At 51.6% G+C, this 22531-nt stretch overlaps 2 protein-coding genes across 7 annotated transcripts; one reads left to right on the forward strand and one right to left on the reverse strand.

The window, feature by feature from the left end:
* Window positions 1-325: 325 nt before the first annotated feature.
* Window positions 326-15150, reverse strand: FAF2 (Fas associated factor family member 2). 3 transcript variants are annotated; one of them, XM_056502255.1, is made up of 11 exons: window positions 14389-15150; window positions 8468-8536; window positions 7920-8054; window positions 7369-7445; window positions 6091-6229; window positions 4724-4809; window positions 4552-4643; window positions 3000-3177; window positions 1953-2124; window positions 1648-1791; window positions 326-1150 (listed from the first exon to the last, which is right to left on the reverse strand). In XM_056502255.1, exons 1-11 carry the CDS (start codon window positions 14449-14451, stop codon window positions 968-970), a joined length of 1338 nt encoding a protein of 445 aa, XP_056358230.1. In that variant the 5' UTR covers window positions 14452-15150; the 3' UTR covers window positions 326-967. The 3 variants fall into 3 exon arrangements, with proteins under 3 accessions (XP_056358230.1, XP_056358231.1, XP_056358232.1); XM_056502256.1 differs by lacking the exon at window positions 14389-15150 and adding an exon at window positions 11270-11375; XM_056502257.1 differs by lacking the exon at window positions 14389-15150 and adding an exon at window positions 8626-8755.
* Window positions 15151-15205: 55 nt separating this feature from the next.
* Window positions 15206-21582, forward strand: CLTB (clathrin light chain B). Of its 4 annotated transcripts, none has more exons than XM_056502259.1 (6): window positions 15220-15522; window positions 17085-17128; window positions 18199-18316; window positions 18589-18700; window positions 19074-19127; window positions 19608-21582. In XM_056502259.1, exons 1-6 carry the CDS (start codon window positions 15339-15341, stop codon window positions 19777-19779), a joined length of 684 nt encoding a protein of 227 aa, XP_056358234.1. In that variant the 5' UTR covers window positions 15220-15338; the 3' UTR covers window positions 19780-21582. The 4 variants fall into 4 exon arrangements, with proteins under 4 accessions (XP_056358236.1, XP_056358234.1, XP_056358233.1 ...); XM_056502258.1 differs by having other exon boundaries at window positions 15223-15522; window positions 17082-17128; XM_056502261.1 differs by lacking the exon at window positions 19074-19127 and having other exon boundaries at window positions 15206-15522.
* The last annotated feature ends 949 nt before the right edge of the window (window positions 21583-22531 follow it).

Raw genomic sequence — 22531 nt, forward strand, 5'->3', positions numbered from 1 at the left:
CCTGACCAAGCCTCTGGCAGGGACCAGCCTCACACGAACCTCTCACTCCTCCTTTTCCACCTCCTCCAAGAGGGCTGACCCAGCCTCATCAGCTCCCTCCCTCCCAGCCTCAGCCCAGAGCCGATGCCACAGGAGGTGGCACAGAAGCCCCCCCAGCCCTGCCATTCCCTATGCTGGGCAGCTCTCATCACATGCAACAGCTCCACTGACACAAAATCACCAGTGTGATACCAGAAGCTGAGTGCACCCACACCTCTGGGAGTCACAAGTCCCACAGCAGCTGCCTCCCCCCCCGGGGCATGGGCACAAAGCATCAGCACAGACATGCTAGAGGCAGAGTTTATTACACTACGCAGGCTAAGAACCCTGGGCAAGATCCCACATGGGTAAGAATCGAACCAGCTCTTTATCAAAAAGTTAATACTATAGTCAACCCCAATCTCCTTTGGTCATTACAAAGCAAGAGATATATTAAAAGAACAGTATTTATACACAGAGGGAAGCTGAAGAAAGTCTGTCCAGCCCTTTCCCCCCACCCCACTCCCAGCACATTCCGGTGCTCGGTCTTGTGTCTCTCAGGAGCGGCAGAGTATCAAATCTTCACAAGATGTTGGGTTGCTGGGGTTTTATTATTATTGTCATCAATAAAAGCAATAATTACCAAGAGCTGCCATTCCTGTTCCTCCCCAGGGAGGGCAGAGGGGCAACACCAGCTCCCCCGTGTGCCCCCCACTGCAGGGGATGGCCGTGCGCACGCGTCCTCTCGCCAGCGCACACCCGCAGCACAGCTGGCACAGGCCATGTGGTCTCTGATCCCTCGTTTGTACGCAGTCTTTTAAAAAAAATATTGTATTATAATAATAATATGAATTTCTCTTTCCATTTTGCATCTTCTGGAAAAAAAAAAACAAAAAACAAACCAAAAACGAAACAACAAAACAAACAAAAACAAAACCAAAAAGAAGTGTCAATCGTCCGTGAGGTCCTGCACAAAAAGGACTTCCGTGTGGCTGAGTCCGGCCTCCTGCAGCGTGGGGGGGTTGGGCCACTCCTCTGTAGGGAGGCAGGGCAGGACACGGCGAGGGAAGTTGGCCTCAATCTGGAACTTTTCAGGGCTTTCTTTCAAGGAGAACAGGAAGTCGTGGATCACCTAGAAGAGAAGCACAGGAATAACTGCCAGCTGGGGGAGCAGTGACACAGCCTGAGTGAATGCCTGGCATCTCGTGGGGGAAGGTTCCCAAATTTGCACCATCACTGCACTGTAGACCTGAGACAGCCACTTCCTTGGCACAGAGCACTGGGGTGACCAGACACTGCTTCTGGCTCTTCCTACACCTTTATTTCATAAACAGCAGTGGAATTATATAATGTTAAGTGTTGGAATGGACCTTAAAGATCATACAGTCCCACTCTGCCCCATCACTGGCAGAGACACCTTCCAGCTTTTCAGGAGGGAAAAAAGCTTCTTCCATTTTCTCTCCTCTTCCAAGCTGGTGGAACCAGGTCCCATAGCACTCTCCTACCAAGGAGCAGCTCTGCCTGCCAAGGCTCTCAGCAGAGGTCACCATTTGGCAAAGTCCAAGGGAAATAAAGCTTTGCTGAGTCACATGCAAGTCTCTTCACCCCTCAGCTCTGCCCCAAGCTCACCGTCAGTGACTGTGTGAAGTGGAATCGCCGCTCCACTCTGGAATCGTTAGGCAGCTTGAAAATGATCTTGACGCTCTCGGGGTCGTCGGGATGTGGCTCTGGAGGGAGGCATTCCGACTTCCGCTCCTTCTCCTCCTGCAGTGTCTGCAAGGCAAGGAGGGAGCAGGAGCAATGGCTGAGCACTGAACTGACCTTTGTGCCTGTCCCCTGCAGCACAGCTGCTCCAGAAGCCTTGAAGGATGCTCAAGCCCCAAGCAAGACTGCAGGTCAGGCATCCCACAGGACACTGCAGCCTCTGCTCTCACCTGCCGCCGCCTCTCCTCTGCCAGTTTTTGCTGCTGCACTTCCTCCTCCTTCTTCTTCTTCCTCTCCCTTTCCTCCTTCTTCTTGCGTTCCTTTTCCTGGTCCGCACGCAGGGATGCCAGATATGCCTCATCCTGCTGCTGCCTCAGGACCTGGGTTTGGTTCCTCTCTTCCCTGCAAACAAGAGTGGAAGTGGTCAGGGCTAACAGGCCCTAAAGTGAGGGGGTGGCAGGCTGAAGGCAGACCCAAGGGTGCAGGAACAGCCTGCAACTCATAGGAGCACACAGCAGGTAATACCTTGGGGTACCACAAGCTCCCAAAAGGCCAAGCCAGGTCCCTGCAGTCCCTCACATCCAAATTGCTTCCCAAGGGTGGGTGGAACTGAACTTAAAAGGCTCCTGGATCCCTGCAGCTTGACAGACAGCACAAGAACAGTGCCTCATATTTGAGGCTTTTCCTAGTTTTATCTCCTTCAGGTTAATTCCTTGCACATTTCTTAAACTGGAATGTGTTACTGGGTCTCCACACAGAGCATGGGGCAGAGGAGGGACAGACAGGAAATCAAATGGTGGGATCCTGTTTTGAGAGTAACCTGCACATCCCTAAGAGTCACCAGAGACTTGTGAGGCCCCACCAGAAAAGCAGCCAGAGCTCAGCCCAGGCAGCAAAACGCACTCACCAGCTGGCTGAGGACACCAGCTCTCCTTCCTGCAATGCCTTTGCTCCCATTTGGATGCTACTGCCTATTGTCCAAGCTGCCCCTGCAAAGCTCCAGCATGCCAAAGATGTGCTCCAATCACAGAGAACAGAGTACTCACATCCACCTTTCAGTGGTGGGATTGTGTGTGCAACACATCTGGCTCCCTGGCTATAAGGCGGCCTGAATTTATGGACTGATGGTGCCCCTGGTGAGAGGAGAGCCCATGGGCTGTGTTACAGAAGGGAGGTGCTGAGCTATGTGCCTACACACGATGTCTGAAGGGAGGAAGGGGACAGAGCAGAGCTTGCCTCAACAAGGCTTGTGTTCCTGGAGCTCTGATTCCACCCACCTCTCCAGGCGCTCGGACACCAGGTATGTCTGGTTGGCATCCATGATGAACATGAGCTGATTGATGAGGTCGTCAGCCTGGATGAGACCTTCCAGCCGCCCAACCACCGTCATCCTGCGGTCCTTGAGCATGATCACAGCCAGGAACGGGTACGTGTTCTCCCGCAGAGCCTGGGACACTGCAACAGCACAAATGTCACCACCACAGCCACAAGGGCCACAGCACTTCCCATCGCTGAGGGCCAAGGAAAGCACTTTCACCTGACATTCTCTCTTCCAAAGCAGGAAAGGCCTCAGGCCCTATTTTGAAAATTAAACCCTGTAAGTTAGCAAAGGGAGGAACTGGCTTTGGGAGCACGAAGACTGATGGGAAAAAAAACAAGCTTTCAAGTAACCAAAAAAGGCTCTTCTAACTCAAGCAGGAAGGAAGTAAATGGCTCTGAATGTCTTTCAAAGTGGGACAAAGCCATGGGTTTAAATTGCAGGAAGAAAAACACAGGACAAGCACATGGAAACACTTGCTCAGGTGATTAGGGACGGCTGGACTCTGAAAGAAACTGTCATAGGGGAAATGCCAGTATGTTCATGTTGAACATTTCTGAACAAATTCAGGTTGGTTTTGCTGGAGGCAGGCTCTGTCTGTAGCAGGGGACGGAACAGATGATGAGCTTCAAGTTACTGTTCATATACGGCTGATGATCCCCTCCTTAAAACACACATGGTACGCCATGCAACTTGGGGCCATTGTTACCAGTGGAGCCCCCCATATAAAATCAGAGCAGCTCAGGGATTAAATGGAAGGCCAGATCCCATCCAGCTCTGCTTTCCAGGCTCTGACTCCAAAGCACTACAGCAATGAAACAGGAATAAGTCAAAGACTGTCTCCTCAGAGAGCTGTTCTCTCAAATTGTTTATAACTGGGAGCAGACCTGTGGAGCCAAGAGTGACCCAAACATAGCATTTTTCTGACCATGAAACAGAAATGGTGGAAACAACACAGGAGCCATGAACAGAACTTTGGGAAAAAGCTCCACTTGAAGCAAAACCTTACCAAACTGCTGTCTAACCAGGTATATCAACAGTGGGCTTTTGAGGAGACTCAGAGATTGGGTGTGGATTAAGACAGCTGTCTCAGAAAGGGAAAGAATGCACCTAACAAGTCCTTTCTGGCCTCAGGCATCACAGTAATCAGTGTTAAGGACAGATCTAGTTGGATACTTGTTTCTCCACTCAGTTTATCTCCAGCAAAAACCTACCAACTCCCATTGACAAGGCACTAAAAGCCTACATGCCCACAGCAAAAAGCACAGAACTACAAGTGCTCAGAAACATACAGAACAGTGGAGTTGAAGATCTGAATGTATTTCCCTGGCATCCAAACCTTTCGAGACATCCCAGGAAACCAACACATTTATTTCCCCATGCAATCCTGAAATCTCTTGTCTACTTGCACGAAATACAATAGAGTGTTTCACATGTGTAAGTTTGTCAAAGAGCATCCGGCTTGCTCCAGAGACAGAAGGGGACAGGCAAATCCCAGGAGACACACTCACCTCTGTATCCCTCTGGTTTATTGGTTGAGCAAGCCCAGAAGAGCATTCTAGTGTTGATGAGGGTGATGACCTCAGGTGCACACAGTGTATTGCTGGGGGATGAGAAGAGACCACGTGAGGGAAGCTGCATGTCAAATGCTAAGACAGCTATTTGGGAAATCCTCCTACCTACCGGCAGAACTCATCTGTGTCTTGGTGGTCATCTCCATGAAGATAAACCAACAGGAAGCGCAGCTCCCGCTTGGCATCGTTCAGTGCCTTGGCATAAGAGCAGAGGAGGTGAAGTTACAGGGTGTCTGGGCAAGGGGAATGCAGCACCCACGAGGCTTGTGTGACCCAGGTCATTACTCTGCCACTAGAGTGGTTTTAGTGAAGCAGCAGTAGAGGATAAACCTGTCAGATCTTCTAAATAAGTCTTTATTTAAGGGTGGTGCTCTCTCTCATATCTTCTCAGGATGTAGCTTTGGGGAACACTGAACTCAGAGTGAAACTGGGTAGGCAATGACATGCATTGACACCTCAGCTGCCTCACCAGACTCAGCTGGCAGTGAAGAACCTCCTTCACCCCTTGGACTCACAGTGGCCAAGGCTGAACTTTCCCTTGAGCCTGTACAGGACAATCTTCAGATCACACCAAAACTCTATTAAAACAGGTAATAAATAATGCTGCAGTCCCCCCAAGAACCAGACAAAGAAAAAGTCCCTCCCCTTCCACATGTACAGTGTCTGGATTCCACCCACCCAAGAGCATTTTTAACAAGACCACAGATAAGTGCACAATATGCTCCCTGTCTTACTGGCACTGAGTTTTGGTAGCCTAATCATTCCATGACTACTTGAATTTGGATTCCAGGAATGAGAGAGGAGCCTCAAAGAGCTGCAGAGGCAGTGAGCTCCATCACTGTGCAGTGTGGAGCAGACAGGCATTTGACTTTTTCCCCAGGCACTTGGGAAGCAGTGCTGACCCAACTGTCTGATGGGATGCTCTGCAGGAGACCCTTCCCTCGGGCAGGCTGAGAAAAGCTGTGGAAGAGGCAGTGTGCATGGGGACATCCCTCTTCTACAGAGAGCCCCCTCAGATTTGATATATGGAACACTCACCTCCCATAATTTCTTAGGGACTCCCTCTCAATTTTGAGGCCCTGCACTGTTGTGAAGCTGCATTGTGATACAAGCCCAGGCAGTTAATCCCAATTTGGTGAACAGAAGGACAGACTCTGGCACAGCACACCAGTTTATAAAAACAAAGGCAGGATTACAAAGAAAAGCTGTCAGCTACAGAGTCACACAGACGGTCAAGGAACAGCCAGAGCAGCTTTGCTTTCCAACTTTGAAGGCCTGGCAAATCATCAAGCCTGGCAGACACTGGTTTCCCAATACACTTGTTCACTAGCTCTCCATTACCCTGTTAAGAGAGTTTGGGGATAAATTCTGGGCTTGCAGATGAAAAGCAATTTTGCCATGTAGGCCCTGATACCATGTGGCAAAATCCCAACTCCCCAGCTCCTCAGGATCTAGGCACGAACACGTGACACTGACCTGGCTGTAAGTTCCCTGGTAGAAGACAGGGTGTATCCTCCCATATTTTTCCTCAAACATATGAATAAATGAAATAATGTCTCCCACTGGGTCAGTGACCCGACTACGAGGATCAGGGCGTATAAAACGCAGAGCAAACCTAGGAAACAAGCAAAGGACATTGGAAATTCAGCTCACTGACTTGTGGAAGAACAGGTTTTCTTTTCCACAGCCAGCCAAGGGATTCATAAAGAGGAAAAAAGTCACAGCTGAGACCCTTGAACATTTATAATCTGAACCTAAACTGACACCCGCTCCAAACTGATACCACAGCTACAGAACCAACCCCCGTGAAGATTCATCTCATGCCAGGGATCAGTAAATATCTGAATTCTGTGTGATTAAACAGTTCAGCTTCCTCTGAAGCATCAGGCATAAGTCACACCAACAGTAGGAGGTTTGAGGAATGTAGTCAAAGACGGGCTGTTAAAAGCCACACAGTTTTGTCCAGATAACTTTGAAAACTGCATTTCTGCTAACCCAGAACTAACAATTCCAATGTACAAAGAGTTGCAGAAAGTGAATATTACACTAGGAGTCCCATGAGACTGTCATTCCTCTGAAGCTGAAAAAGCCTCACTGCAAGGCAGGTATCAGTGTGGTTTAGTTCTACTGATGCACAGAAGATACACTGAACTTTGGAAATGTCTTTAATATAAAAAGTAATAAAACTGGGAAAACTGCCAATGCAGTACAGACATCAGGACTGCTGGCTATTTAGCACCCTTACCATTCTCTTTTCCCCTCTATCAATGCTGTAAAGGAGACAAGGAGAATTAGTGCTTTGGGGCAGTAAAGGGAGAAGAGGCAATAGACACCAAAGGGAATAAAGCAGATGTTTACAGTTTGGATTTGCCAAATAACATCCTGGACTTAGGGCAGGTTAACCCACAGTCCAGCCCAATAGGACACTATTCTGATGTTTGTCCAAGAACACCAAACAGCTGCACACTGTTTTGCAACCCCTTTGTGTGACACTCAGACTGTAAAGTTGTGTGGAGTTAGAGCTCCAATTAAACATTTCATTTACAGAGCAGCAAGTTGCTCTTTTTCTCTGCAATAAGATTTCTTACTAAACAGCATAGGAACTTTACAAGGCCACAGATAATGCCAGTTAAGCAAACAAATGGAAAATCTGTCATGAGGCTTAAAGACCTAAGTGACAGAGATCCAGCCAAATCTGAGCTACTGTGGTCCCTGATGCAGTCAATAAATGAGTCAGCACAAACAAGGACTTACCTAAATATATCAAGTAACGTGTAATAGGTAAATCGGAATGGAAGCATTATGAAGTAGTAACCCCATCCTAACAGGCCCTGGAATTACAAATAAGGAATTAATTTTCTTAACTATACAAAGAGATTAACAGCACCAAGTCTTACAGGTGCTCATGCAAATTTGTTTGTAAAACATTAATAAAAGTAATTGATACTGTATTCAATTAATACACATTTTAAGGGGGCCTCTAGAAAAACCAAACATTATCACTGCCACATGGAGGGGACTGTCCTTTGCTCCAGTTTGACTGATCAAAAAGCTTTACTACACCACAGCAAGACAGTCAAAAAACAGACAAAAAATGTCCTCATACTGTGAATCACACCATGGAGAAAATTTCCACAGCAGTAACAGAAACTAAAGGAATATCTCTACATTTTGTTTCCCTAAGATAAAATATTTAGAAAGGAGATAACAGCATGCAAAGAAAACAATTTCTTTCCCTGCTTTCAAGTTGTGTTCATAGAGAGTCAGCCAAGAAGCAAGACAAAATCCACTGTAAGATAACTTGCCCTTGGCTGTGGCCTTGAGACAACGTAGCTGTAGATCCTGTGGTCAGCTGTATTGACCTGCAACGGCCGCAGTGGAGGAGGATTAAAGACACTTGGGACACCCTCTTGCTCGTTCAGGCGGTCCTGTACAGCTGCCTTTGACATAAGAAAGAGCAAAGGGAGGTTTCAGGCATTTTATGGTGTTTATACTTTGGACAGTGGGTATTACTTGTCCCCAGTCCTAGGGCACTGGATAAGCACAATTCCTGACAAACAGCAACCACCAGTGCTCTTTTCCATGTGGAAAACCTTCTCCATGGCAGCCAGCACACAGGCTCCACAGGAGGCGACCCCATGTGCCAGTCAAGGGATTGTTCACAGCTATAATGACTCTGCTGTGCCTGGCTGAAACCAGCTCTCCAGACATGTGGAGATACAGCTCTAAAGAGCTACTTGGGTAAACCCAGGGGTGGGCAGATTAATCATACTGGTAGGGCCCCCCCTCCCACAGAGAGCTGCATTTAATTCAGGTACTTGGAAACTGCTACAAATCTCATTTTCAGCGGTACCTCTATGTTCCAGTTGTGCTGCTCCAGTGTGTGGCGACATTGGTCCATGGACTCTATGCCAGTCAAGTCCTAAAGAATGAGAATAAAAGCAGATGAGTGCCAGGAAGTGTTGCATTTTGACTGCTCTTAACAACACATGAGGACATGATGGGAGTTACCACAACACATTATCACAACGCTCATTTTTTATGTGCCCTGCTCTAAGTTTAAGACCAGAGTGACCTGAGCCAACCAAAATCCATAAACACACAGGAGGCCTCAAACAGGCCTTTGCACTCTTCCAGCACCAGCCAACCCTCAATGCGCCCAAGGTCTGTCACTAAACAGCACTCAGCACAGTGAAGAGTTTAACACAATATTGCCCACAGGCTTCACTCTGAGATGATGTGCCGGGCCAACGCCCTCAAACATCAGCTTGAACTCAAAATACAAAGCATTTCTGAAAAGTCAAGATGACTGTTACTCCACTCACTGCCAGTATAAACAGAAACTAAAACCAAAATGAGCCAGGCATTACTGAAGGTGATGTTCCCAGCATCATAGAGGAAGTAAAAAATGTATAGTAAACAGTGTAGTAAAAAAAGCAGGAACGGTCCAACACAGGGCCCAAAACAGAAAGCAGTCCAAACACACTGGCAAACCTCAAAGCCACTGGGTGTATTTTAACCCTGTGCCAATCAGAATTTCTGCACAGGAGATGAAACAATTTTGTCTCTTATTACAGGAAGCCACATCAGTATCTCCTGAACAGAGACAAACACTTGCTGAAGGGACATCCCTGTCACTGTGCCACAGAAACATCTCTCCCCACTGCATTTGCTTTAAGGTCTCAGCAGAGGTTTTCCTTGCTGCCTTGAAAAGCCCCTGACGCACTCCGGACAGGCTGAGCATTTAAGAACGCACTGAATTGTTTTTTTACTGGAGAAGGATGGTGCATCTATTTCCCTCCCTGCCCCCATTCATACATTCCACATGCCATTTCCACCCGAGCAACAAACACTGTGGACAAATGCCCTATTCAGGCTCTGAGCTCAGTTCAAACTTTTGAGCATTTCTTGGCCTCTTTCTCACGAAGTCCCCAGATCGCCACCTTGTCTCCAATCTACTGGGCAAAAATCATTGTTTCATTCTGCTGCACAGAACCAATCAGACTGTTTAAAGCACTGTGACTGCAGAAGCTCAGATAAAAAGCACTTCAAGTCACTATTCAGTGGTGTATAAATATTTATTAAAAAGTAAGTCTGCAGCAAGCCTTGCAAGGGAACACTGCAGAATTGTATTTCATAGAAAAAATAAAGCTCAGTGAACTCAGCTGTTGCTGCTAGAATACCTTTGATTATCCCTCAGTTTCATCATTTAATGTTTTAGTTTAGCTATCTTCATTTAAAGATGTATTTCACAGAATAAAATTTAGGGTTTGCGTTCTGACTTTATTTTTTACATATTTTTTATTCAATTTATTTTGCATTCTGACTTTATTTTTTTAATCTGAACTCCTACAGCAGGCACTTCATTGTCCTTTTAGAAGGACACCATTAAAGGCACCTGCAATCTACTCAATTAATTGATTTTACAGTGGAGTCACTATGTGTTTATTCCAGAGCCTTGAAAGTCTTCTGATCACCATTCCTCAACATCCTGGAAATTCTGCTGGTGTTTACAAAGTTTACAGGATTCAGAAATTCATTTACACCTTTGTCTCTAAATGCCTGGATTATGTGTGAGCACTAAAAACATCACTGAGCAGTCCTCCTTTTTAAATCATGCAAAATTCTTCCGCAGTTTTAGGTCAGAAAGCAGCAGAGCTATCAACAAGCATTTAATGAACACTGAATCACTGCAGCATCCGCAAGACCTTCTGAGTTCCACAGAGACACCAGAACCAGCCAACTTCGCCCTTCCGACCACCACCACAGTGACAGATGGCTCTAGTCAATTCTGAGTCTTCTATTCAAGCTCTACAGGAAGGTGAACTACCTTTTTTTTTTTTTTTTTTCCTTAGCATCTTAATTCAGCTGCCCTCTACTGAAAGCAGAAGTGACAAAGGCACTCCAAGCAGCACAGTGCTGAGTGCTCCTGCCACTTGTCTGATCAATGAGGCTTCACAATTAAACACTGCAGGAAAAAACCACCTGGCAAAGGCAGCTTTTAAAACACCTTGCTGGCTGTTACTCTGATGTGCTCCACTGGATACACCACAGCTCTAAGATGCTCTGGGAGACACACCAAGGTTCAGAATGACCCACAACCGATGTAAGGAATGGCAGGACCACAGTTCAACTGCCACTCTAGACAACTCTGGCTGGCAACCACTGATACTGGTCATTTATCACCCCCGTGACATTCCTAGAGCCTCTGCTCCATCAAGGCATGGAAACAGATCAGAAACGTGAAACGCCACATCATTTCCACTGCCACACTCGCAGCATCTCTGGTGAACTTACCAGCTGCAAACTTACATACATGGCAAACAAGCTCACTCTTAGCGCCATCAGGGCTAAGAGAATAACCAGCATCTTCAAACCTTGCTGCTCGCTGTGGTCTCTTATTAGCTGCCTTTAAGAGTATGTATCTTACAGACATAGTAAGTAATTAAAATTAGTCCTATTAAACCAGCACTCTCAAACCTTCCAATAAATCCAAGCTCAACACAGTGGCTAATATTTCAAAACCAAAATATTAAATTCCACAAATGCCAGGACAGTACAACAGAGCTTTCTCAGGCATCACACAAAGCAAGAGTGTTACTGTAAAGCATAATGCATAATAAGTTTTGCTGGCATAATTATTTGTATCTCTCACCTTTGAGACTGCTCAGAATCTTCCCAATACTGAAGCAGTGGAAAGTACAATTTCATGCTTCAAAAGCAGAAGGAATATCCCTGAGTGGACAAAGGTTGTAAACTGGACTTACGAAACTGTTGGCTCTGCAGATAGGCTCCGATGTTGAAACACAGCACAAGAGATGCAAATCCACAGGACTAACTGCTCTTACTTCCCAACCCACTGCCAAATTCCAGAGAATTACTTTCCAAGGGTAAAGAACGTCTGAGTTCTAACTGGAAAAAAGCCTTAACCAAGAGTTTCTCATTGCATATTACAGCAAATGCCTTTCTGAGGGTTTTGATCAATACACTGAGTGGGAAAGCTGCCCGAGTTTCATGTTTCCTCCTTCCCCTAAATCAGAGCCATATCCAGCCTTGAGCATTCTGTTTTCCCCAGCTGAAGTCAGAGATGATATCATGAGTGCCAACTCTTTTGCAAATAACACTCCATTACTTTACATTAGCATATTACAATATCAGACATCAGCCCAAGTGTGATGGGCACAGATCAATAACCAGATCCTACAAAAGCTGCTCTGATGTTTCTTCCATCTCCCAAATGAATCATATCTACACAGCTTTCCTAAACTGCTCACATCAAACCTCTCTCTCCAAATGTCAGGACAGAGAGGTCTTGACAGATGAAAAATTTAGATGCTTTTATTCCCTTACATTATTAGCCAGCTCTCTGGCAGTAAATGGGAGGCTGGAAACATGCAAGAGGCTTTGTTGCTTTCATTTCAAGTTTATCCCAGTTCTCTCTACTGTTTTTTTTTTCCTTTAGTAACCTGCCCCAGCATGGTGCAGATAGCTGCCCTGTTCCAGCCCTGCCCACAAGAAGGAAGCTGCTGTTTTCAGCAGTCTGCCAGCAAAGCTGTTTGTACAAGCACTACAGAACCCACCACACAAACATCAGTGGAATTAATGCAGAGCAGGCACTAACACAGAACTGTGCCAAACAGCTCCGGCCAGGACAGAACAGCACATCCACCTCTGCCTGGAAAGGTGCATTCTCCAGCAGAACTAGGATAAACAGTTTAGGGCAATAGTATTTTCACCCCAAACAGCTGTTTGCTGTTAGCTCAATGCTTCCCTCTGGCTCTCTGTTTAACTGAGGGTCTTCTATTATTCCTTATCTCATCTTTGTCACCCTGCCTTCTTTCCTAGTCTGCTCTCCTGCTCTGTTCACACCACAGTGGGATATAATCTCTGTGGAAGTGCAATGTTCTGTCACCATGGAATGCTGTACAGCCTACTTATGATGACACACCACAAAGTGTGAAGTTATCCTTGAAAACACTGAAGTGTTCCCCCCAAAGTCAGCAAGGATCCCTGAAGGCTTTCCAAGCTGGCTTGTAGCAATGTACAAATTATTTTAATGAGAATCAGATAATCACTCCAAACACCTCATTCTTCCTACTGGAGTCCAAGAAAAAAAAAAAAATCTCTTCCAGGTGGACTGATTTACTTTTAAGGAAGCAGCAGGACTCACACCTGAGCCCTTCTCAGCCAGGTGTGATGTATCAGAGAAGGAATCACCAGAAGGGTCTGCCATTAGCCCATTAGGAGAAAGCTGATTGAACACACCCCAGAAGACAGAGTGAGGATCCTGGCTGGTATCCAAGCCTTCTGGACCACAGCTTTCACATCTGGCTCTGCATAGCAGTGGTCTAACTGAAAAAATTTCCCCCCTTTACAGCCTGAGGGGTGTTTCCCTGTGCTTCAAACCAGGGCTTGAGAGGAAGCTGGACTAAATCATAAACCCTCCTTCTGGTTCTCTGGCAGCCCTCTGTCCATTACAACACCAGGTAGCATTGGGAAACAGGATTATTTTATTTCACAGCTGCCCACAGGGGTTTGAAAATAGCAGCAGGGGCAGTGGTGAGAGCAGCTGGTCCTACCTCTCCAGACTAAGCAGATGAGCAAGAACCAGGGTATCCCACAGCAAGAGAATGGAATCTTCTGCACATTTATAGGCACAAAATGTAATCTACTCACCAGGCAGTACAGGGACAACAATGGTAAACACTTCTCTGTTTCTTTTGTATTTAGGCAGTCTGTATTTCATTTGACTGCCCAAGAGGGCAGAGGGGACATCTGTAAAGCAAGTTTCCTCATAGGTAAACATCTCAGCACATTAACTAAGTCAGGGGGCTGTGAATCAGGCAAAGGCTTGGGAAGTCAATGTGTGGAATGATGAACACCTGCACTGTCTCACCTGGGGAAGGCAGGGCCAGACGCCTCTGGAGTCCCTTTAAATCTACAGTTACAGCACACCAAACTTCCAATGCACAGTCTTAAAACAAAATAACTTAAAGCAACAAAAGCAGACAAAACAGTCTTAAAAGTCATGGCATTTGTAAAAGAACTTCAATCCAAGGAATGCCACCTGATGTTCCACAGCTCAGAAACAAACCCAAGACACCTGACAGTAATTTGCATTGCTCAGCACATTTAATTACTCATCACTGAGCAACCCCAAGTATTTCAGCTACCCAGCAGTTTTCTCCCCAATAAACCACATCTTCAGATTGTGTTTATGATCATTCATCTGCTACACAGCCCCAGGCCTTGCAAACCAAAGGCTAAGCGACCCTGCCTGTGTTGTGTGGCAGACACAGATTAAATCATGACATTTTCCAGCGGCGTTACCCAATCGCGAGGGGCAGGAACCACGTTCCACAGAAACCCACTGGATAACTCTCCCTCGGTGCCAGGAAAGGCTCTGCAGCTACGACAATGAAAATTTTCAGACTAATTAAAATGGCCGGGACTTACCAAGGAGTTTTTCCCGCACAGAGTTTACACAGCAGCCACCTCTCGCCTCCCCAGTTAGCGATGACAGAACCTCGCCCCGACGAAGTATTAGGGGTATGGAAGTCTCACTCACCCCAGCCAGGACTAGGACCACAGGTGTCTCTCCTCTCACCGTCCCCTCAGGCCCAGCCCGACACCCCACTGCAGGTGGGCCTACCCGGCTGTGGGAGCCCCGTACCCCCCAGCGCCGGCGGGGCGGGCCCAGCTCAGCCCATTCCGTATCCATGCACCGCCTCCCCCGCTCCCGCCGGCCGGCACGGGCCCCCCGGGACGCGGCACCTGGAACTGCAGCAGCTTCTCGGTCTGTTCCGCCGTCAGCTCCCGTTCCTCAGGCGCCGCCATTTTGCCGCCGCCTCTGACCCGCCGCTCCGTCACTCTCCGGAAGTGACGTTGTCCACCCACGCTTCCACCCCAGCCCCGCGCGGCGCGGCCAATGGCTGTTTATCGGCCGCCGCCGGAACTGCCGGGCCGCATTCCGGACAAAACCGAAGTGCTCTAGGGCCTGTCCGGAGATGCCCGAATCCCATCGGCGGCGGTGGCCGCTCTCGGGTGTCCCCGGCGGGCGCACGTAGAATTCCGAAGTGTGCCGAGCACCGCTCGGGTGTTCCCGGCGGACGCACGAGGAGTTCCGAAGTGTGCAAAGGGCTGCTCGGGTGTTCCCGGAACAGGCCGGGGATGAGGGGGCAGCCTGTTGCTGTGGGAGCGGGCCCTGAGCCCCCCAAGGCGAGGGGGGAATATGAGCCGAAGACCTCCGGGAGCTGGCTGTGTTCCCGTCACCGCGGGGGCTGCTGGACACCGAGTGGGTCCTGCCTGGGCACCTCCGGTCCCGTCGGGTGGGTCCTGCCCGCTACCTCCGGTGCCGCCGGGTGGGTCCGGTCCGGCCCGGCCCGTCCCGTCCCGCCGGGCCCAAGATGGCGGCGGCCGCTAAGATGGAGGAGGCTGCGAAGGGCCCCCGCTCCCACCCGCAGCTCCGAGCGCCCTGTGAGGGTCGGCGCGGCGGGACCGCGGCCAGTCGAGGCCCGGGGGAGGCAGGCGGGCAGCGCCGGCTCCCCGTGCCCGCTGCGGCTGGTGGGGAGGCGGGACGCACTCGTGCGCCCGCCCCGGCGCTGATGTCAAGGCGGCCGCCCCGCCCGCCGCCGCAGTGACAGCGACAGCTCCGCCCGGGCGCACTCGGGCCCAGCCCAGCCGAGCCGCGCAGCCGGACCGGGAGCGGCGCGGGTGGGCCGGTCATGGCCGACGATTTCGGTTTCTTTTCCTCATCTGAGGGTGCTGGCGCCGAGGAGGACCCGGCCGCCGCCTTTCTGGCCCAGCAGGAGAGCGAGATCGCGGGCATCGAGAACGATGAGGGCTTCGGGCCGACCGACGGCGAGGCGGCCGCCGCCCCGGGCGGGCAGGCGGCCCCGCCGGAACAGGGTAAGCACGGCCGCGGGGCCGCCCGGCTGCGCTCCTGCTGGGTACGGGCGGGCTCCCGGCCTCGTGGGGTAACGGAGGGCTGTGCCCCCTTCTGCCCCGAAGGCACGGAAGGCTCCTCCGGGCCGCGTCCACGCGGGACTGGGGTCCCCTGGGGATAGACAGCATCCCCAGTGGGTGACGGCGTTTGTGCTGCACCTCATGGGCCGGTGGCAGATTGACCCTGTGGGCCAGGCTGGCATCCTAGCAAGGTTTGTCTGGGCCTGTGCCTGTGTCCAAAGGGCTTCTCGAACCTCGGGGACGTGGGATGAATCCTGAGATGGGATATGCCAGCCATGGGGCGATTTCTCCCCATTGTCCTCAAGCTAGGTTTCCCGGATTGGATGGCCTCCCGACTCCATGTTTCAGTGCTCCCAGCTATGGCAGTGTAAAAGGCATCCAGGTGGCACTGAGGAGCAATGACAGCCTTGTCACTGTCCCCATAGACAGGAGAGCCCTTTGGGATGCAAAATGGAAGACATTGCCGTTGGGAACGTTGTGGTCCCAGGCCCTGCAGGTAGAATGTGCTGATTCTGATCTCTTGCATCCAGTCTGCAAGGGCTCTGGCAACTACTCTCTGTATGGACATAGGGACACTGTTGCCACAGGGCTCTTGACTCCTTCCCCTAACCAGCCCCACAGTCTCCTCTTGCTGGCTGTGGAGCAGTGTTTTCAGAGCTCTGCATAGAGGGTCATGGAGGCAGATCTGGGCCTGAGGAGGTGTTGACAACCACAGTGATAAATGCAGTCAGACAGGCTGGATCTGGGTGTAGTCATGGGGGTGAGCACTTTGGGGACAGTGCTGGCCTGAGCTGCACTGTGTCTATGCCTGCAGCTGGCTGGTAAGGGGAAGCCCTGTGGTCACTGGGGAAAGCTCAGGGCCTGGAGTGTGGCTCCTTCAAAGCCTCTTCTCTCCTGGCAGCACAAAGCCCCCTGCCTGGGCTGGCTTTGTGACCCAGGTGTGCAGCTCTCTGGGGCTGTGGGGGCAGATGGGTGCCTCATTACCAACCCTGACCTTGCAGCTCATTCCAGGTGGGCGGGCTCCTAAGGACCTTGTTGTGCAGGCATGCCCTTCTGTCCTGGTGAAGCACAAGGAGTTTCCATGGCCGTCTCCCTGGAGAGTTGCTTTGGCACTTAGCTGGCAGCTCTTGGACCAGCTGTGTCCATCGACAGCCTCTCCAGGATGGGGTTTGTCAGGTTGTGTTACTACAGTCAGAGCAGCAGCCTGGGTCAGTCTTGTGCTGGAGCACTTTCCCTAATCTTCAGATAAGATTAAACACCAGTGAAAACACCATAAAGATGTAAATGCCTGCAGAAGTTTATGTGGGAGAGTGAGAGGTGCTTGCTGAATCCCACCAAGGACAGGACACTGTGGGGGTGTTGTGCATGCGTGTGCTGGGCTGAAAAAGGCACAGACAAACTCCCAGGAACTGATCTGATGTAGTTTCATGAACACCATCCCCTCTGAGATCACCTGCAGCTGCCATAGTTGTGTTTTTCCTTCTCTCTTCCTTTTTCTCAAGCAGGTTTCCAGAATGGAGGAGCCACTGTCAATGGAGATGTCTTTCAGGTGAGAGCTCAGCCCAGGGCTGCTAAGGGAGATTGGGTGGGTGTGGGGCCAGCATTCTGCTGCTCTTCCCCAGCATTGACTGGAGTTTGCTGTCTAGCTGCAGAACAGCTACGGTGCTTCTGGAAAGGTCTGGGTCTCCTGTGGGAGTCCTGGCTGCTCCATTCTCTTTGAAGAGAAGATGTGTCCCACCTGCCATGACCTGCCCCACATCTGTTTGCAGGTGGCTTGTGCCATGAAGGAGTGCCTGAGCCCTAAGAGCAGGTGACAAATCATCCATTCCCCACAGAAGCCCCCTTTCTCCAGCCTGGGTAGCTTCTGGAGGCCTCTGGGGCAGAAAGGAGCATCTCTTGACAAAGGCCAGAGCCAGGATAGGGCTGCCATGGAAACCACTTGCTCTGTGGCCAAGGATGTTCCAGGGGGACCCACCTGGGTCTCAGATTCCTTTGGGAGCCTGAAGCCCATCTCTGCTGTCAGCAGTGCCAGCATCTGACAAGCCCTTCACCCCACCTGGTGCCCAGCAGTGGGGCATATGCACTGCCCATGCCTGGTTTATAGAATGATAATCCCATCAGGAACGGGATAGACTTAATTAGATTGAGGATCTTGGAAGAAAGCTGTAATCCCATTGCTGAGCTTTGTGTCATACTGGGCATCTGGCCAGTGGAAGGTGTTAGGGGAGGTGCTGGGGCTGGCGAGGCCCTCAGCTCAGACTTGAGCTGCCTAGGGCCCCAATGAGGGCCAGAGAATTCCTGGGGAGCAGGTCCAAGGCCAGTGTCTGCCCTGTGCAGTGGGGCTGCTCAGAGGATACAAGAGCTGCGGTGGCAGCGAGCAGCAAGTCAAGGAGGGAAATGCTGGGAAGGCTTTAGGTGACAGGTCCTGAGGCTGGGACAGCAGCTTGAGCAGCACTTTGGGAGCACTGTCCCACATGTCCCAAGCTGTGACCCTTCCTACTTCCTATCTTGGCTTGTCAGTGCTGGGAGTGTGGAGTCTTGCTGCTGCCAGCCCTTGGAGGGGCTGGGCTGGGCTCTTGGAAACACTGATGCTGATGGTGAGCTGCTCATGTGCTGCAGGAGTCCAACGGTCCCACGGATGCCTACGCAGCCATAGCCAAGGCTGACCGGCTGACCCAGGAACCTGAGAGCATCCGCAAGTGGAGGGAGGAGCAGAAGCAGCGTCTGGAGGAGCTGGGTGAGACCCAAGGCCATGTGTAGCCCCCTTTGCTTGTGGCACCCTGTGACATGGCAGTCAGGGCCCTTGGTGACCCTGCTGCATCTCAGAGAGATGTCTTGTGCCCCCGCCAAAGATCTGCTGTCCTTGGGGCAATGGTGCCTTTTGAGCAGTATTGATGGGGACTGGGGACAGGTCTGAGGGGCTGCAGCTGTCCTGCCTGCCGAGGGGCTGCCCAGCACACCCAGAAGGTGCCAGTGTGGCTGATGGGCTCTGTCTCACTCGGGCCTTAGATGCGGCATCAAAGGTGACTGAGCAGGAATGGCGTGAGAAGGCCAAGAAGGACCTGGAGGAGTGGAACCTGCGTCAGAATGAGCAGATGGAGAAGAACCGAGCAAACAACAGGTATGTCAGTGTCAGCATGGCCAAAAGGACTCTCTGCCTTCCTAGGATTTTGGGGGCCTCTTTGCCCACAGTGGGGCCCAGCCCTGCAGGGGCAGAGCCTTGCCAAGCAAGGAGAAAGACCCCAGGTCCTCGAGTGGCTCTGGTGACTGTTCAGAGCCACTCTGGCTGGAACTACACTGGGATCACCCTGGGATCTTGGTGCCTCCTGCGCCTGCATGGCGCTTGCAGGGGGGAAAGGTTGGGCTCCAGGTTCTGATGTGCTGCAGCATGTGAGTCACTCTTTGAGAGGACTAACCCCCTCTGTTCTCTCTTTCTAACCCTCTGCGTGCCTGTCGCTCCACTCCGCTCTCTCTCTCTCTGTGCCTGGGGCTAGGATCGCTGACAAAGCCTTTTACCAGCAGCCGGACGCCGATATCATTGGCTACGTGTATGTGCCTCTTACAGACCATATCCTGCCCTGCAGGCTCTGGGGGTCCCTGCCCCAGCACTGCCCAGCCAAGGGAAGGGGATGCTGGGAGGTACTGGGCTCTGGTGAGGTATCAGAGGGAGGACGATGCAGCTGAGCATCTCCAAATGGTGGAGTTTTAGGAGATGAGTGAAGCTCCTGGAAATGCCTCTGTGGGAACTGGTTGAAGACGCAAAGCTGTGGGCATTTGTGGCTTTTTGGGGATGGCTCTGGGAAGTAAAGTCTTGGAAGCAGGCAGATACTCCTGCCCCCCTGGATGAATGATGTTTTGGGTGAGTGCAGCCAAAGGCAGACTTGAGCATTGTGTATCTCTGGGTCCCAGAGGACACTGAGCTCATCAGCTGGAGTAAAAGGAGAGGAAGCAGGGACACAAGGGTTTCTAAGACGGAAGAGTCTCCTTGGAAAGGGGTCTGCCAGTGACAACCCTCAATGTTTTTGCAGGGCCTCGGAGGAAGCATTCCTGAAGGAGTCCAAGGAGGAGACCCCAGGCTCTGAGTGGGAGAAGGTGGCCCAGCTGTGTGATTTCAACCCCAAGAGCAGCAAGCAGAGCAAGGATGTGTCGCGGATGCGCTCGGTGCTCATCTCCCTCAAACAGACGCCCCTGTCCCGTTAGCTGTGCCTGGCACAGCCAGGAGCACAGCGGGCACGGCTGGGCTCACTGCGCCGGGTGGCTGCAGGGGCCGGCCCAGGCAGGGTCCCACTGCCTGCTCCCTGATCTGCGCCTCGGCTGTGCTCGAGTCACCGGTTGTATAACTCTCCCCATGGTTTTCCTTTGCTTAAAAGGTGCATTGGTCTCTTTTTACACTTATTTATAAATCACTGTGGCATTTCCCCGGGAAGCAGCACTGGGTGGCAGAGCTGAGTTAGTGGGGAAGTCCCAGCCCAGGCTCTTCAGGAGGTTATTTATGTCTGAGGGCCTGGCTAAATGAGCAGGGAATATACCATCCTGTGTTCCCCACTTCAGCCCTGTGCTGGGAATAAACCTGCCTGCAGCTGTCCTGGCAGTCCCATGTCCAGGCCTCAGTCCTAGCCCTGAGGCAAGGATCCAAGTGGGATCCTGGGCTGCTGTCTGCCTTTCCCATGGGATTTAGACGGTTGAGAGGGTCGAGAAACAGCCCTGGCTTGGCTCCACACTGCTGGGTCCTGCAGGGAGCATGGCTGCAGCATGGCACTGCCAGACTGGCAGGGACTGAGGAATGTGAGTACAGGTGCCCAGGTTGGGCCTGACTGCCAGCGGCTGCCCCAAACTGATCAGAACTCTGCCCAGCCTGGCTATGCCCCAAAAGGTTGGTAGGGCTCCAGTGTCCATGTCCCATCTGTCCTGCAGTGCTGGCAGCACAGTGGTGCAGGTCACCAGGAAGGGACTATGGAGGGGAGTGTGCAGGATGTTTCCTGTCCTTCCCCCATGAACACCAGCAGCTGGGAATGTGGGATGCCAGGCTTTGGGGGACCCTTGGCTTTGCTTCTTCCCTTGCTACCAGAATGGGAGATGGAGGCTGTGTAGTTGCAGGGAAGGATGTAGGAAGGTCCAGCTGCTATGGGACAGGTCAAGCCCCCCAGCTTCCTAACCCAGGGGCCTGGAGCAGGGTTGGGCAGAGTTCTGGTGCTGGGGCTTGTACTGTCCCTGAGAACAATGTGCACATCTATCTGCAGTTGCTCTGCCCCCCTGGATTTGCCCACCTAAGGCAGTGTAGGGAGATGCCTCAGTCCTGCTCCCTGCTCGAACTTTCTCTCCTCTGCTTGGCAGGGATGGCACCAGTCCTGGGAATCTGCACAACTCCTGGGTAGCAGGAGAGGGACAGCCTTGAGCTGGTGCCCTGGGTCTGGCTTGTTGAGGGCTTGGGAACGGCTTGCAGCAGCTTGAGGGGACATAGACCAGAGCCCACAAAACATTCACTTGAGCACCTGCAGCTGTGGCTCCAGGGCCAGAATATCACCAGTCCTGCTGCTGCAGCTGTGGGGGTGCCTGGGCACCCATGGCTCTGGAGCATGATCTCCCCAGTGGGCTGGGAAGGTAAATGGGTGTGTAGGGAATCATTCTGTGTTGTGTGTTGGGACTGTGCCCCCTGCCCATAGGGCTGATCGTTCCTGCCTGGCCCTCCTGAGCTCCAGCATGCGTAGGCAGCTCTGCTGTGCTGCAGAACACCTGGGGACTCGGCTGCCTGCCTCAGCCTTTCATTGCAGAGCAGCAGGAAGCACCCCTGGCTACTTGTGGGGTGCAGTGTGCCCCACCCCGTGCTGTCCCTCCAGCCCCTGCAGGCAGCTGGGCCCCTGGGTCCCCCAGCTGCCATGTGCTCCATGTCAGGCCGGGGCAGCTCTCGGGGAGCCGTGCCCACAGCTGTTCTACATCCCCTCAGCTTTGGTATCTGTGACTGTCCAAATTATCTGTTACAATAAACCAACATCTCCAATCCTACAGAGCACTGTGTTGTTTCTGCGTGAGGGATGCACGCCGTGTTTAGGAGAACCCACAGCCAGAAAGCCTCCTGTGGAAAGGATGGGGCTGGAGAGGAAACATCCTACAGGAAAAAAAATAGGAGTGGGGGGAAGGCTGGAGGGTTTGTGCTCGGATGGGGCCAAAGCAGTGGCAGCAGGACCCGGGGCTTGGCTCTGCACCTAAGGAGCTGCAAGCTCTGGCTTGTCCAAGGAGGCCAAGCTGCTCCCATCCACTGCACCCTTCTCCAGCTGCCAAGGGATTGTGTTCGTGGATCTGCCCACCTGCTGCTCCTCACACCCCTGCCCCAAGCTGGCTGGGCTGGAAGTGCCAGTGAGGCAGCCAAAAGCACTTTCCTCTGGGAAAGATGTCCTGCACAGGCACCTTGGAGAGGGAAGACAGGCCCTGGGCTCCCCAGTGCTGAGGTGGAGCTCACCTGGCTCTGTACTGCCAATGGTTTGTTGCCCACCCTCACATCTCAGAGGTCAGCTCTGGTGAACAAGAGCCTTCCCTCTCCCCTAGCCAAAGCCTACCAGCACAATTCCCTGGACAGGAAAATCCACAGGCTTGTTTGCAAACAGAGGGTTCACCCCTCAGCCCATCCCTATAAGGACTCAGGGCACAGACACCAACTCACGGAACACCTGGAAACAGCCCAGGCTGCTTGGTGAGGTGTTTCAGCACAGGCAGAGGTGTCTGTGCCCCTTCCCCTGCAGGTACGAGCTGCTGCAACCAGAGAGCAATAAACAGAGACTGTGGTTCCATGTTCTCCTAGCTCTATAGCCCCAGTATGAGCAAAGCCTCGTGGATCACCAAACCCCTGGTATGATCCAAAGCCAACAGTGGGACCACGTTTGTCAGGACACAGGCAGCACAGGTCCCTCGGGGGAGAAGGTGTTGCTGACTCCCCAGCAAGAACAGCCAAAGCAGC

The sequence above is a fragment of the Oenanthe melanoleuca genome, chromosome 13 (assembly GCF_029582105.1).
Source record: "Oenanthe melanoleuca isolate GR-GAL-2019-014 chromosome 13, OMel1.0, whole genome shotgun sequence".
Classification (NCBI taxonomy): domain Eukaryota; kingdom Metazoa; phylum Chordata; class Aves; order Passeriformes; family Muscicapidae; genus Oenanthe; species Oenanthe melanoleuca.